The 15,940-nt window shown below is 44.8% G+C and overlaps 1 protein-coding gene across 2 annotated transcripts in view; it reads right to left on the bottom strand.

Moving 5' to 3' along the window:
• The window catches only part of Zfat (zinc finger and AT-hook domain containing), a 184,462-nt gene that overhangs the window by 15,132 nt on the left and 153,390 nt on the right, over positions 1 to 15,940 (bottom strand). Inside the window, exons 13-15 of one of the 2 annotated variants that reach the window (XM_051159571.1) lie at positions 13,988 to 14,106; positions 8,325 to 8,448; positions 5,615 to 5,745 (exon numbers count right to left, since the gene is read on the bottom strand). In XM_051159571.1, the coding sequence (XP_051015528.1) occupies positions 5,615 to 5,745; positions 8,325 to 8,448; positions 13,988 to 14,106 (374 nt within the window). The remainder of the gene's footprint in view (positions 1 to 5,614; positions 5,746 to 8,324; positions 8,449 to 13,987; positions 14,107 to 15,940) is intronic. The other variant, XM_051159572.1, reaches the window with a different exon arrangement.

Below are 15,940 nucleotides of genomic sequence, written 5' to 3'. Positions count from 1 at the left end.
GCCTTTAATCCCAGCACTCAGGAGGCAGAGGCAGGCAGATTGCTGTGAGTTCGAGGCCAGTCTGGTCTACAAAACCCAAACCCAACACAAAACCAAAAACAAAACAAAACAAACAACAACAGCAGCAACAACAACTACAACAACAAAAAAAAACAAGAAACAAAAACAAAAAGCCAAAACAGAGCAAGACTACCCCCTGAGTTATCCTGAATAGGGACAAATCCAAGAAAGGCCACGTCATATCATAGCTTTTATTTCCTCCTCTCAGGGTAGAAATCCCAGGCTTTATCCCTACACCTGAAATAGACGAAAGTGACTTCAACTCTCCACGTAGTTTCCCAGAGTCAAACTGCAGAGAGGAGGGAGGGCTGGAACCAAAGAGAATTTATCAGCAGGGGTGAGAAGGAGGAGGAAGAAATAGGTACCATGAAAACTGTAATAAATGACTGTTTCAAAACTCAGGTAGGATTCTGCAGCTTGTAGGAGCCCAGAGTAGAAAAATTAGGGCTTAGAAAAAGGAAGAGAGAATCAATGCTCAGTAGACTGACATCCTCGGCTCTAAAGGAGGGAGATACAGAGAAACCATAATGAAACAGCACGGGGCCTGGGGCCTAGTTTTACTTCTCAGATTTCACAATGAAATGGACTTTTTAGCAATTACCAAGGCACAAGCATGTGTGCATCCATAAGAGAGAGAGAGAGAGAGAGAGAGAGAGAGAGAGAGAGAGAGAGAGAGAGGCAGAGAGAGACAGAGACAGAGAGACAGAGAGAGAGAGAGAGGCAGAGAGAGACAGAGACAGAGAGACAGAGAGAGAGAGAGAGAGAGAGAGAGAGAGAGAGAGAGAGAGAGAGAGAGAGAGAGAGAGCAGCAACTAATAAAAGAGCTTTGAGAGGAAGTCCTTTGAATCAGACATTATGCCATGGGCAGAACTCTTTGAAAGAAATTTCATTTAGGAAGAAGAAAAATAAAATATCTGAAAGGCTGGAGGAGATATAAGCAGGGCCGACAGAGGACAAAGGTGGCACTAGGTGACAAGGGAGGGTCAGATGCTAAGATGCAGAGTGTTCTCCACACTGAAGGCCACAGCCCACCAACAGCAGAGCAAATGCTCTGTAGAGAAGCCGCAGCATGAGCATGCCCTAGGAGACCTCCTACACGAATAGTAGGAACCTGATAGAATTCAAGTTGGCAGAGACTTGTGGTCAAGTCAATTTTATGGCAATGTTCCCGAAGCAGGAGCCAAAGCTGATTGGCCAGTCAAAACTAAAACATAAGGTAACTTTGCTTTTCACAAAGGACCAAAAGGGTTGGAAACGCAAGCTCTCAAAAGAGAGGGAACCAAGAAGATCAGAACAAGTTCCTAGCCAGTCAGGAATAGAAAGTGAGATGCTGACTCAAAGAACAAACCAAACTAAACCAAACACGCAAACAGAGGAATTGGGAATTAGTCACGCATAGCAGTAAGACTTGGCTTGGAGGCATCTGCTGGAATCCTGAAGCATTAGATCCCTGGACCCAGCACATGTTTATTCTCTGTCTCTGTGACATGCACTGATCTGACTATCCACAAATACACACACACATACACACACGCGTGCATGCGCATACAAATACACACATGCCTCTTTCCTTAGTTTTCTATGAAGACTCTCTTAGCAACCCACAATGACAGAGCCATAGCGAGACTGAGACACCAACCGAGATGCCTGGGTTTTGTCAATGGTGTACGAGTACTGAGCAGCTGTTAGCTGTGGTGCACATGCTAGCCCATCACGAAGTCAAACCAGCCTAGGAAAGGGAAAGGGAAAACAGAGTAGGGATCAGGCCTGCTGGGGCCTTATCTTTCATCTCTAGCCCATGGCTGTCTTGAACCTCAGGGAAACAGGGCAACTATTTCCAGTAAACAGAACTGTCAAATTCCATTATTTCATGTTATTTGAACTTAACGGACAACAAAGAAAGAGAAAGCCTGCCTTCCTAAGGCCAAGGAAAGAGGAGAAGCCTCTCCTTGAGCCATCTTAAGGCACTGCACTATACCACGTGGGCCAGCCTGCTTGGCATATAATTACAATGAAATAGAAGACAATGGTTTCTTTAAAATGGTCATGCAAATAAATGTTGAAGCTTCATCTAATCCCTTTCCCACGTGCCTCAGCCTTGCTACAGTCTCAGTCATGCTCAGCTTCATGAGATAGGGGAGGAGGCCAGGCTAGGCTCCCCTTGCAGGGCACCCAGCTTTCTCAGGCCAAGGCTGGCACCTGGAAGTCCCTCTGCAGAGCAGCTACTCTCAGCACACAGTCCAGATGAATGATGGCAGTGTGCTTGGCAAGCTTGAAAGTTGGAAGTTCATCACTTTTTAATTATTGCTTTACTTTGGGATGTCTCCAAAGACTTGTGCCTTGAAGACATGGTCTGCAGGGTGGTACTGGAGGGAGAAGGTACAACTTTTCAGAAGTAGGCTCTTGCAGAAGAAAGTAAAATCATGGAGGCAGTTCCTGAATGGAATATTTGGATGGCCAGCCCCTCCCTCTCTCATGTTGTGGCTCATGTGCCTGGTGAGCAGCTTTGCTTCGCCATGTACGTTTGGCCCAGGTGATGTGGCTAACACAGGACAGGGTGAAACCTCTGAATCCAGGAGCCACAGTAAATATCACCTTAAAATATCACCACATAGGAAGGTAAGAAGCAGGACATGTAACGCATGCTTGTAATCCCAGCGCTGGGAATAATATAAGATTATCCCAGGGGCTTGCTTGTCAACCAGTAAGACCAAATAGAGTTCCAGATTCAGTGAGAGATCCAGTCTCAAAAGACATGGAGAGAGATGGAGGAGGACATTCAGTATTAACCTCTGGTCTCCACATGTACATGCATGGGCACGCACCATACAAATACACATCCAATTCCATATACACATATGAAAATTTAATCCATATAAAACCTATAATCTACTTGAGGCCTGTAAAGTAAGTATATAAAGCAGATAATACTGCTTTAAAAGGTATAACATTATGGCAACAGTAATTTAAAACATTTGTTCTCAGATTTCCTCATGTGCTTTTATGACATTCCTGTTTTTCTCTCCAATATTGATTAATAGGAGGTGACTGAAGAATTTTAAAACATGAAAACAACAGTCCAAGCAAAACTAGTCAGTATTTGTTGGGCAATTTTTTTCTGTCGTGGCTTGGGTTGGAACAAGAGGAAGTCTTCAATACTGAGACCCTGTGCTCCTCTTGTGAGGAGGCAGCACTAGGCTTCCCAACAGGCATTATAGGACCCCATCAGTGGTTTAGCAGTCTCATTAGTACATGTAATTTCCTGACTGAAAAATTCTTACACCAGTGCTTAATTAAAAGAAGAAGAATCGATCCACCCAATAAAAACAGCCAATTAAATGTAAATGACAGGATAATTTAATCAGAGGATAGACAGCCCTTCACCTGCAAAAGCTTGAGATGTTTCAGTCCCTCTGCTACAGGTGTGGCAGGTTAAATGTTCATCTGCCCATCCATCCATCCATCCATCCATCCATCCATCCATCCACTCACCTACCCCCTATTCTTCTATCCATTATGTGCCACTGCTATGGAAAGGGAGGCCCAAGCCGGGTGCATGAGATGATGACAATGCCACACACATTCCTGGGAACATTTCCAAATGTAGCCCCTCATGACTAAGTCCACAGTTCCACTAGTAGCTCTGGGCTGTAGTAAGAAAGAAGATTCTTCCAGAGGTACCACTGTTTCCTCTACCTGTGAACATTTTACTTGTTTACACTGGTTGTATTGATGCTTATCTGCCTTATCCTCTGTTGGGCTGTCAGTTTAATGGATAGAAGTATATTTAAAAGGACTCTAACTTTGCAACCTCATGTACGGCAGCACTGACTATGACACTCAATAATAAATCACTTCCCTGAGTAGCAGCCAATCAATACTCTTCATGAAAAGAAGATACAGATGACAATAAGCTGCACCTCATGACTTCTCAACATTCACATGTACAAATCAAACAAAGTAACCCAGTGCTTCCTAATTAGACCCTGAACCAGTTAGCACCAGATCTACTCTAAGACTCCACCTATCAGGATTCAAGTGAGGAGTTCCGGAAGATATGCATAAGACAATCAGAAGATTGCAACCTAGCAAATGCAAAGAAAAACTGAAAACCTAGGATGTGCACTTTCAATCCGAACACTGCAAACTTAAGCATCCAGCTTTCTGGTGTCTAGCTTCTGTCCAAGACCCGGAGAGAAACTTCACTATAGAGTAAGAGTTTCAGGATGCCCAATTCTAACACCCCTCTATGGCTTCTTGCCTATGGATCAAGAAATCCAGTGTTAAATGCGAGGTTCCCACTGCCCCAGAGAAGTGCGTGGCATGACCTTCATGTGTTGCACCAGGCACTGAGACCCCCTGAGTAGTCACGGAGACAACAGTGGGCTCACCACTCTTAACTCTAAAGGCAGTTAGCCAGGGCACATGACTCAGGAGAACATATATCAGAGGCATTCTGAGAAGTGTCTTTGTTAGTGCAAAGACAACTCGCCCACCCACCCCCACACACTTTAAGTTATCTGTTTCATAGTTCATGTTTTTTTCTTATTTCCAGTCAGAAAAGTCTGCACTAATTTTACATTGAAGTTTGGATATCACAAGTAAGGCACACCTCTTCCAACTTCTCAAATCTCAGTGATATCTTCCCCAACAACCGGCCTTTAGCCCAGACGCTCTGGCCATGCTGTACACATTGGCTCTGCATTTGTTTACCATTTTACAGTCTTCATGGCTACTATTTTATTCCTGCTAATCCGTTTCCACAGAGAGCAGCCACCTCGATGGCAGGTATCAGTTCCTTCCTGGAACTCCAGAACCATAGTACTGACTGATAGCAGCAAGTACTCAATAAATACCCAGTGAGTCATACAAGAACACATTGCCATGCAAAATTCTCTAATCTATATTTAAACTTTTTTATATGAACTTTAAGTATAATTTCCTGGTTCTGAAGTGCTTACTGGTTTTGTTTTCCGCCTTTAACGTACCTGTGTAAATGAGTTTAAATCTCTTAAGAACTGAAATAGGCATGAGTAAACAGAGAGGAAACTGATTATTGTGTGCATTGTGTTCTAACAGCCTGGTGAAGTCTCAACAGCGGACAGAGGAGGACATGAGTTGAGCATGTGACAACTTGATAGAAAGACCTTTCCTTCCAAACTCATCAGTTTCTTCTCCTCCTATATGGATATAAAGTGATGGCGTTTCGCATTTCAAAGAACAGTTCACGGCAGAATGCTCCTGCGCATCTCGGGCTAGCTGCACACTTTCTACTAGTTACTTCTCCTTCATGGGGGAGCAGTTCTCATTATGCTATTTACATTTTCTGATTCTCTGAAAGGAAATGAAGAGTCTCCTGGGTGCTTCTAAAAGATACTAACCTTTTTCCAACACTTCTGCACACACACAGTCACTGAAGACACAATCCTATAATAATCCAAGGAGACTAGACCAATTTTGTTTCAAATTCTACCCTAGGCAAGCTTAAGTTGTAAAAGGAGAAAGATGAGTGGTGGCTGGAGGGGGCAAATACTTCTGAGCAGAGGGACCTCACCTGTTTCACGACAGTTACTGTCCCAGGTGCCATGGCAACCACTGAGGCCACAGCAGTGGCATCGTGGGTCTCAGAACCCAGCTCAATGATCTGCTGCAGGATGTTCACAGCTGTGGGGTCGAGTCGCTCACCTATGGGAAAGAAGCAACAGGAAACCATTAAGCTCTCTGCACTGAATGGCATTCAATGCCAAGCTGGCTCCCAGATATGAAGACTATGGGGCATGGTTCTCAGAAATCACTTATTCAGATAAGAGAAATAACTTGTTCAGTACTTTATAGCTCACTGAACATTTCCTACAAGAACTTCTCAAGGCCTGACTGGAACAGTAAGGGGATGGCATGATGATATGATCACTTGGGCACAAAAAGCAGAGATACTCCTCAGGCCACTGGGGTGAAAGCATCACACACATGGAACAAAAGCCCAGATGTGGTTGTACAAACTGCCCTTCAGTGTCATGATTGAGGATTACTAGCTGACATGTTGAAGTGCAGAGCTGGTTTCTCCTGAGGCACTACAGACGGGCCCTGAGCATGCCAAGTGACGGGCAGAACACCCAAGAATGTCTTCCTTATCCAGCCAGTGGGCTTCTGAACTACAAACCAATTTTAGCTTGCTTTTGTTTTAATCGTGTCAAAAGAGAGGGGCCCACATCATCAGGGCAGCAACTTGGCACACCCTTCCTGCTCTCTCTCACCATCTGCTGTCCATCTGTAATCCTCCTGAGCACACTCTCACCCAGATCATTAATTTACTAAAATGGAAATTACTGCTTGGTCTCTGTGCTTCATAATGCTATGAAGTCTTTGCCAGTGTTTACACCCTCGTGGGTAGCTTTCTATAGGCCTTGAGCCAACATGAGAAACAGTAAGAAACTGGAGAAAGAGAATTTGACATAATCAGTATAGTAGGTAGAAGAGGCCTAAGATTGGGGGGAGGGGGTAACCTATATATGTTCGCATTACACCACATGGCATCCCCCATCCCACCGCACACCTACCTATACTTGGGGGGTGATTCAGATGCGCCATGCAGCTAAACTCTAAATTCTAAACATGAAAATGGTTATTTTCGTGAGTCACTGAGGTTAGATTTTAATTCCTCCTCTACTCCCCTCCTCACTGATCATTATCCAGCCCAATCATTAGTCAGCAAGGAGCTGCAGTCCCCACTGGGAATACAAATAAAGAATATCCCCTTCCCTGCATCTTTCCTGGGCTGACAGGCTACTTAGACCCATGTGTAAGCAAATCACCATGACACATGGTAGTAGAGGGCAGTTAGAAGAGAGAATAGAAAAATCTGGTGGGATCCCATGGCATGCAACCTAAGTGCTGATAATGGGGGCCACAGAATATCCCAGGGCATATACAGATGAGAAATGCAGCCTATGCTGAAAACTGCAGAATCTGGTCTGGACAAGACGGCCTAGAGGTAAAAAGCAAGACAAGTAGGCAGCTAAGAGGTGAAGTAAAGGTCTGGTCTGGGGAGCTACCATGGTGAAACAGCATCTGAAGCTACATGGAAAACACTGGTGGGCATGTGGGCACATGCTCTTAAACTCTCTAAGGAAAGACACTACTGGGTAGTGGGCATATGCTCATTGACTCTCCAAGGTAGCACACTGGTGGGAAGCAGGCACGTCCTTATGAACACTCCTCAAGGAGACACTAATGGGGAAGTGGGCATGCACTCATGGACTCTCTAGGGAAAGACGTATGTGAGCAAGTGGGCATGTGTACATAGAGGCTCTAAAGAAGGACACTATTGGGCAAGTAGACACTCATGGATGCTCCATGGGAAGACATTGGTGGGCAGACGGATATGTGCTCATGGGAGATGAAGACAGCACTAACCACTGAGAAAGAAACCCAAATTCAAACAAGGACTCACTGCTGGGAGTCTGGCCTAACAGCTTGGCCTTGACTCGGTAGAAACAGAGGTGCTGTGGCCTCAGCTCCTCTTTAGCCTGGCAGGCAGCAGCAGTTAATTGCTCAAAAGGGATGCCCACAGGAGTTTGGAGGGGGCTTTTTTAGGACCAAGGATTTAGGATTTCAACTCAGGAGCAGAGCAGGTTCTTCCTATTTCCCAGTACCATTTGTTCTTGCCTTTCCCATTAACCCTGCTTGCCTGGCTCAGCCGCCAACATGTGTGTGCTCTGGCACTCCTTGAGCTTTGGGACAACTGCTTCCAAGTAGTATCCAGTTTGTAAACTGATCAAAAAAATTCAAAAGCATCACATTTGATTAAAAATAAAATGATCTGGCTTTTTGGGAAGAACGGCAACAGATAAGTGACCCTGAGACGCAGGTGTACATTGGTACTCCTGGGGTGACCCACCAGACATCACATCCTATGCCACCCACCATTATCACCTGCCTGGAAATTCTGGACCCTGGGATGAGCCCCATGGGCTAGGTGGCCATCAGGAAGCATGAGGTGGTGCTAGGGACCGCCTTGAGGAAAGAAGAATCAGACTTCTGCTACCTGTTAGGAGGGATCTCTTCCCAAGTCCGTTCAGTGGACAGCCACCTGCACACCAATTAAGGAAGAACGGCCCCCACCAAGGCTGCTCTAGAAATAAGTGTGATCCACATAGGTCCCGCCCTGGCTGGGTTCATTCTGAAGCACTTACAAAGACATCCTGGTTTATTCATTATGTAAAGTGAAACACGGAAGTGAGAAAGGAAGCCAGCTATGTCCTCACCGCTCTCGGAGGTATATCTCAGGTCCTGAAGTGCAGCCACTGCTGCTTGTGTCCCCTGAACATCTTCAGCTTCGGTGATGTAGAGATACTGGGTGGAGGGCTCCTCAGGAGTCTCTGCTGCTGGCTAAATAGAAACATCATGATCAGCTTCCTCCCAAAAGATGAAGAGCAACCCGAACTTCCAGGATGAGAGAAACACTCTCAGGAGAATAGCACTTCAGACGTCACTGGCATAGCGCTCCTGAAAAGTCATCGGCTCCAACAAATGCAGTTCCCAAAGAGAATGGTTTTCTCTTGTGCGTCAAGACCTTATAAAGCCACTTTGAATGGAAGCTTGTTGCTCCCATGTTCCTGGTACAAAGTGAAGCACACTGATCATAAGGAACACATTAGAGTATGTATTTCTACAATTTCTGTCTCTTCCCACTGCTTCCAACACTGTCTTTAATCTGCCCCTTACACTGAGGCCTCTGGACAGGAGGCAAATGAACAGCCGTAGGAGAAAGTGGAGAAGGAAGAATGCATTGCTACTTAGCATGTAGAGCACAGGGCCTACCATATAGTAAGAGCCCCCTGACCCATAGCTATTGACCCCCATCAAGTTATTACACAAAGGATGTGGAAGGACATATTCTCCAATGTCTGGATTCAGAGGGTAGGAGGGGCTGAAGTCACATTCAAAAGCCTCTCATACCTCAGTGAGAAGCAGAGAAAGTAGACACAGGGTTAATATTAACAAAGATCTCTTTCTGAGAAGAACAAAACCAAACCTGTAAGGTGGAGGCCATGAACCTCACCAATAAAGAACAAAAGGCAGGCTTTACCCAAAGTTCACAGGAACCAACACTATGATCTATCAATATCCATTAGCAACTGGCAGTTTCAGAGACTATGCAACTATCCATTGACAGTAAACTGGCCGAATTAAGTGAGATTAGGCCTGCCTGAAATTATAAAAACACCCAGGAAATATCCAACGAGTGCAAAAGTTAATAAAAAAGAACAATTCTCCTTTAGAGTAGCATGAAGCAGTGTACTGGCTGTTTTTGTGTGTCAACCTGACACAAACTAGAGTCATCAGAGAGGAACGAGCCTCAGGTAAGGAAATGCTCCCATGAGATCCAGCTGTGAGGCATCTTCTCAATTAGTGGTCAACGGAGCAGGGCCCAGGGCAGTGTGGGTGGTGCCATCCCTGGCAGTCCTAGGTTCTAAAAGAGAGCAGGCTGAGCAAGACAGTAAGTAAGCAGCACCCCTCCACAGCCTGTGCATCAGCTCTGCCTCCAGGCTCCTGCCCTTGTGTTGAGTTTCTATCCTGACTTTGGTGAGGAACGGCAATATTGAAGTGTAAGCTGAATAAACCCTTTCCTCCCCAACTTGTGTTTTGGTGATAGTGTTTCATTGCAGCATCAGAAACCCTAACTAAGACAAGGGCCAAGAGTGAGTAGTGCTGTGACAGACCTGACCGTATTTTGGGGAGGACTGTGGAAGGACTTTGGGACTTTGGGCTAGAGGAGCCACTGAATGTTAAGAGGTCAGTAGGATGTTCTGTAGGATCTTGAAAGATAAGACTGTTGAGAGCTGTGCAGAGGATGGAGGCCTGGCTTGGGAGGTTTCAGACAGAAGTCTAATGGCTCTGTCAGGCCATTCGCTATTCTGATTCAAGTTTGTCATTCTGGTTATCTGGGAGTGAACAATCAGCTGTGATTAACAAGAGACCAGAACTCCTAAATCAAAACTTTGCTTGGTGGGACACTTGATGCTGGTCAGCTGGAGCTAAGAAATCAGTGGTGATTAAGAGGAGACCAGCATCATCGAGGTGGAACCTTCTGGGAACTATTTCCTTGAGGGTGAGGGGGACAGGTCAGGTGTTGGCCACTGGGACAGTGAAACTGAAGATACCCTGACAAGTGTATCTTCTGAGATCAGAGATGATTTGATGGGGGTGTCTGAGTCTCTGCTCTCAGTCACCCCTGAGACCACAGAAGCTGTGTTCCAGAGGCGGCCAAGGCTGTACCTGAAGCTGTCAGCCAAGCTTGGTTGTGTAAGAGTCACCCAGCAGGTGGTATTAGTTTTGAAGGCAAAAGAGATCATGGAGAGCAGCTGAGGCGTGGCATTGTGAGAGGCCAAAGGTCCAGGAATGAAGGGATCCTGCAAAGAAGTTGGGGTTTGGCACCATGAAGAGAGCCTATGTGAGGCTCTTGGTAAAAGTGCAGCCCAGTTGCAGCCGAGGACTCCAGCAGTTTGGAGATGGCGGTACCATAGGATGACCACCAAGAACAGCAGCAGCAGTGGAGTGGAACAAGCTGTGTGTGCTGAGGAGGGCAGAGACAGAGAAGGGACCCAAGTCCTGTGGAGGAGTCCAGAAGATTGTGAGCAGATCCTAGACATTGAATGGTTAGGAGCTGGTTTTGCTTTGCTTTGCTTGTGATTGGGTCCTCATTTTTCCCTCTTGAAGTAATAAAGTATTTTACTGGAGCCTACAGTTGATAGTCTTTAAATTTTAAGTCTTTGGATTTTAAAAGAGACTGGCTATTTTAATGGAACTGAAAATTTAATGTGTTTGAATTTGTAAAGACTGGGACTTTTTGTTATTTGTGTTTTTAATGTGAGATCTTGGTGCTATCTCTGGGCTGGTGGTCCTGGGTTCTATAAGAAAGCAGGCTGAACAAGCCCTGTGAAGCAAGGCAGTAGGTAGCACCTCTACATGGCTTTGGCATCAGCTCCTTCTCTGGCATCGTGCCCTGCTTGAGTTCCCGTCCTGACTTCCTTTGGTGATGAACAACAATGTGGAAATGTAAGCTGAATAAACCCTTTCCTCCCCAACTTGCCTTTTGGTCATGGTGTTTTGTTGCCACAATAGAAACCCTAAGAGAAGGAGTATACTAGCCAACTGTGGACCCAAGCACCTTAGCTTGTGAAAGAGCTGCTCTCCTGGAGAACCCAGGTAATGATGACATGAAGTAAGGCTGGTGCTCTTTGTAAGGCACTCTTAAGAGGTAAGTGACAACTGCTCAGTTTCCTCACTGCTTAATTGACTCACATAGAGAGGCAATGCGTGTTTTAATGTGTACTACTTTGTGAGGGTCATAGTCCTGCTAATAGTTCTAGAATCTGCTGGAGGTAACTGACTGAGACAGGATGGTTTTCCACCATGAATTGTTATTCCAATGTCTGTTTCTTTATCAAACAACATATTCTGCAGCATGAACTTGAGAGTTCAGGAAAATAATCACAGCACCATTGTGGTGGTGTGACACTAAGGCTGCCATCAGCACCAACAGCACACAGGGCTTGTCTGCCACACACAAACTCCAGCACTTTACACAGCATTCTCCTTTCAGCTTTCCAATTTACCAGCCCACTGCATGGCTGAGAACATGAAGGGTGCAATGAGGCAACAACAGCTCAAGGTCAAGCACCTTATTATAGATAACAGAGACAGATGCAAAGCCTGTCAGTCCAAACCTCACTCTTTGCTAGTCTTAATTTGTAAAATATTTCAAATAAATATAGAAGTAAGGAGAGAGGTATGATAAAGTTCTTCATACCTATCACTCAGTCACCTGGTTTAAACAATTATGAACTCATGATCAGTTGTTTCACCTATGGACCCACATCCTATGGCCATGCTCTTGGATTTGTGTGTGTGTGTGTGTGTGTGTGTGTGTGTGTGTGTGTGTGTGTGTGTCTGTGTGTCTGTGTGTGTCTGTGTGTGCGTGCCACTGTGCACTTTCGAGGTCAGAGAACAACTTTGTAGAGTTGGTTCTCTTGTTCCCCTTCACATGGGTTCCAGGGATCAAGCTCAGGCCATCAGGCTTATACAGGTTTACTGGGGCTCCACCCATGATAGCTTCCAAACAAATCAGAACCATCGTTTCCTCCACAAGTGTTTAAAATGAAGTCAGATATAGAATGTTTTCACTTGCAGGGCCACACTAATATGCAAAAGCTTTTGGAGTTTACTGCATTGTGGATTCGAAATTTTTGCTTTAACTGTGGATTTTCAACATGATGATGATGATGACATGATATGACATGACATGATATGATATGACATGATAGACATGATATGACATGACATGATATGACATGACATGATATGACATGATATGATAGACATGATATGATATGACATGACATGATATGACATGACATGATATGACATGACATGATATGACATGATATGATAGACATGATATGATATGACATGATATGACATGACATGACATGATATGACATGATATGATAGACATGATATGATATGACATGATAGACATGATATGATATGACATGATATGATATGATATGATAAAAAATAACAACAATAAACCACATGAGTTCCTAGTAACTCTTTGACTCCAAGTTGCCACTAAGGGCTCCATCTAGCTTTGGCCTCTGCTTGTTGTAAGATCTAACAGTGAAAACACAGTTGCATTTATATACTGAACATTCTCACACTTGCTCAATTATAATATACATAAGAAATAGTTTCAAAGGTTAAGCACAGAGCTGTGACAAGCACTCTGGCCAGACTGCAGCACTCATCAGCTCTTTGTCTTTAGACCTAGAGTATCCGGCAACACACTGTTTCCATAGTTACTTGTTTCTGACTTTAGTGAAAACCCTCTAGTGCGTCCAAATGGAACAAGACACTGGCTTATGGCCAAAACACATACTTTTTTGTCATCTTAAGGAACACCCGCTAAGTTCTACTGAATGTGTATAATAGGTGAGCAATGCTTCCTGTCAAAAGCTTTTTGGCATCTATAAAGATGATTATCCCATTCTCCTAGTTCATAGTGAGCTATATTAACATTTGTTCTTCTAAGGAGCCATGCTTATCCTTATGCTCCAACGTAATCATCACACAGCCCTGGTATCTTGTTATTTTTCTGTGCTATAAACTGTTTCAAAGACTTTATAACCATGTACCCTGTAAATCCACGTATCACCTGGAGGTGACTGTGGTTGCCAGAGAGGAATGAGCCTTGCCAGTGTCTAGAAACAACTGTGATTGTTTCAGTGAGGTCCAAAGGGGCAGGGTGATGCTACTGGCACTGGGTAGAAAAGGCCAGAAATGTAGCTAAGCTTCCTGTACAGTCCAGACTAGTCCTCCACAACAAAGAATTATGCAGATCAAACATCAGTAGTGCTGCACCTGAGAAGCCCTGCCTGGAATGACTGCACCCTGTCAACAGTAGTGGCATCTGGTATTTGAAAAGACGGGTGGCTGCTGGTGCTCCTAACAGTGACAGATTCAAATTCCTGAGGGAAATAGGCAGTGGGCAAGGCCAGGAACCTTTGGTAGAGGAAAAGAAGGACTTGGAGTCAGGAACTGGAGCCCTGTCTAATCGTCTCAGTGAGGCCAGCAACAGACCATGTGCACCCTGCTGGGTGCAACATCTAAATAAAACAGGGCTTGTGAGCTGGAGAAGCCAGGATGACACTCTCAGAAAAGCCCAAATTCAACCCAGAATAAGATTCACATAGGTGGCCCAGACCTCACTCAGAGGGACCTGGCGCCAGGATCTGAAATGGCTGCAGAAGATTTCCAAGGAATATATCCAGGGCTCTCGAGGGCTGACTGCACCCAGCACCTGGGCTCACCTGACTTGTCACCTCTGTTTCAACATGTCGAGATCATACCACACTGAAAGTGTTACCTCCCATTTGGGGTCTCCATCAATCTCCACTACCTTCAAGCCGTGTTTGTTCTTCAAGTGCCTGTTGAACTCCCATTTGGTGCCATATACAAAGCTGCAAACAGGACATTTCAGACCACCTGCAAGCACAGACAGGCAAAATGTGTTTATAGCAAATAAGCATGCTGCTGAGCCTCCTGGCCAAATGTGTAGGATCTACAAAGTACATTATTTTTTCTCCAGTACCTATTGTCACTCAAGCTTACCTTAGTATTAGAATACAACAGCAAGAGTACATCAGCTTTTATGGTAGAGATTTTGGAACTTAATACACTTTTCTTACTTACTGAAGAGGTCCTTGCAGAGAGCCTAATACCTGCTTGATATTTTAAATGCCAGGGAGAAATGAGCAACATAATCCCCTTGACCAACTGGACTGTGGCTAAAAATCAATCTTTCATGTTGTTATCAGTAAATAACACTTTTTAAAGTCACTAAAGAGCAATGGCTGATTTGTCAATCTCCTTTGCCCCCAAATGCTTAAAATCAGATGCTCAATTCTTAAACCCCTTCCAAGAGAAGCTAAATCATGAGTATTAATTCTCATGTGAGTTTCCCAAGAAAGAATAAATTGAAAAGCTGGTCACATCCTGAAGTGTCACTGTTTATTGAACCAATTAAATTTTGCACATGTTCCAGGAAATGTTTAGATGCTTTAATTGGTAGAATGTAAAACAGAAAAAATCCTAAAGTCACAGAATAGACTGTCTTTCTAACATTATAGCAGAAGCAGCGCTAAATTGGAATGTGGACTCCAGTATCTAAGCAGGAGATAGAAGCTCTAGCTAGAGGGGGCCAACTGTAGGACTGGTGTTAGGTGACCAGCTCTACAGGCTAGAGCTGGGATTCCACATTGGGCTGGGCCCACTGCAGTGGATGCCCTCACCAAAGTTCTCCTGCTTGCGTTTGTGCAGCCTGCTGACTATGAAGTTCCAAGGGTGGGCTGGTGGGACTCCCCCTCTCCTGACCCACGTGTTCTCTATGGGTTTCCTTTCCTCTCCAAACCCATCCTGCTACAGTATCCTGAGAGCAACATTAACTTATCAGGAGAGCTTGATCCTCCCCTCCTCTTTACCTAGTTCTCTCTGTGGTCTGCTTGCCTTGGAAATTCAGAGTTAATGCAATACTATCTTGCTTGCTCTTGTAATCTTGCCTCCTGCCATGGCAAGCTACTCCCCGACCTAGTCCCATGGCTGCCACAGCCCATGCTCAGATCAGTTGTTAAGCCAATGAGCACTGTTTGTTTTACTTTTATAATAGTAGCAGGAGCAGTAACAGCCATACATAGCTACTCACTGAGCATGTGTGTCAAACACCTCAAGCATAAGCTCACTTCCCAACAATGTGGGCATGATCACTTCATTTTAAACAAAAGGCTTGGGACTCTGAAGTAGTATTTGCCTCAAGCCAAGGCTGTAAACAGCTTGAGTTCTGTGCAGTAAACAGCAATGGGGGCCACAGTTTCCACCAAGTTCTTCCCAGGTAGCAGAACACCTCACTCTCCTCTCAAGATTGTTCTCACTCAAATACCTGCACCAGCTTCTTACCTTTATTCTCATTCATGCAGCCTCACAAGCAGTCCTCCCACATCCCTGTCTTGGACATCAAGTGATGCCCAAAGTGATCCACTTCTCCAATGCCTCTGTGAGCCAAATGAATCACAGAGATGCCTTTATTAGGCCGCCACAAGCTGAACAGATGACCATGTCTCAGGCTGTCATATTCATTTATTTATTGCTCATTCTGAGGAATTCTGTCCTGATATTGAGGTAGCCTGGGTAGATTTATGATGAGCCAGGTAATCTTAGGGGCATGTTTCATTCAGTTTCATCCTCTTTCACATGCAGCTACAGTGCACACCCTCTCCTGAACCGACTGCATATCAGTGGAATCTGCAGAGAGCAATGTCTACAA

Source organism: Acomys russatus, chromosome 17 (genome assembly GCF_903995435.1).
Source record: "Acomys russatus chromosome 17, mAcoRus1.1, whole genome shotgun sequence".
NCBI lineage: Eukaryota > Metazoa > Chordata > Mammalia > Rodentia > Muridae > Acomys > Acomys russatus.
Note: the sequence above shows the minus strand (reverse complement) of the source record. Positions and strands in the feature narration are given on the sequence as shown.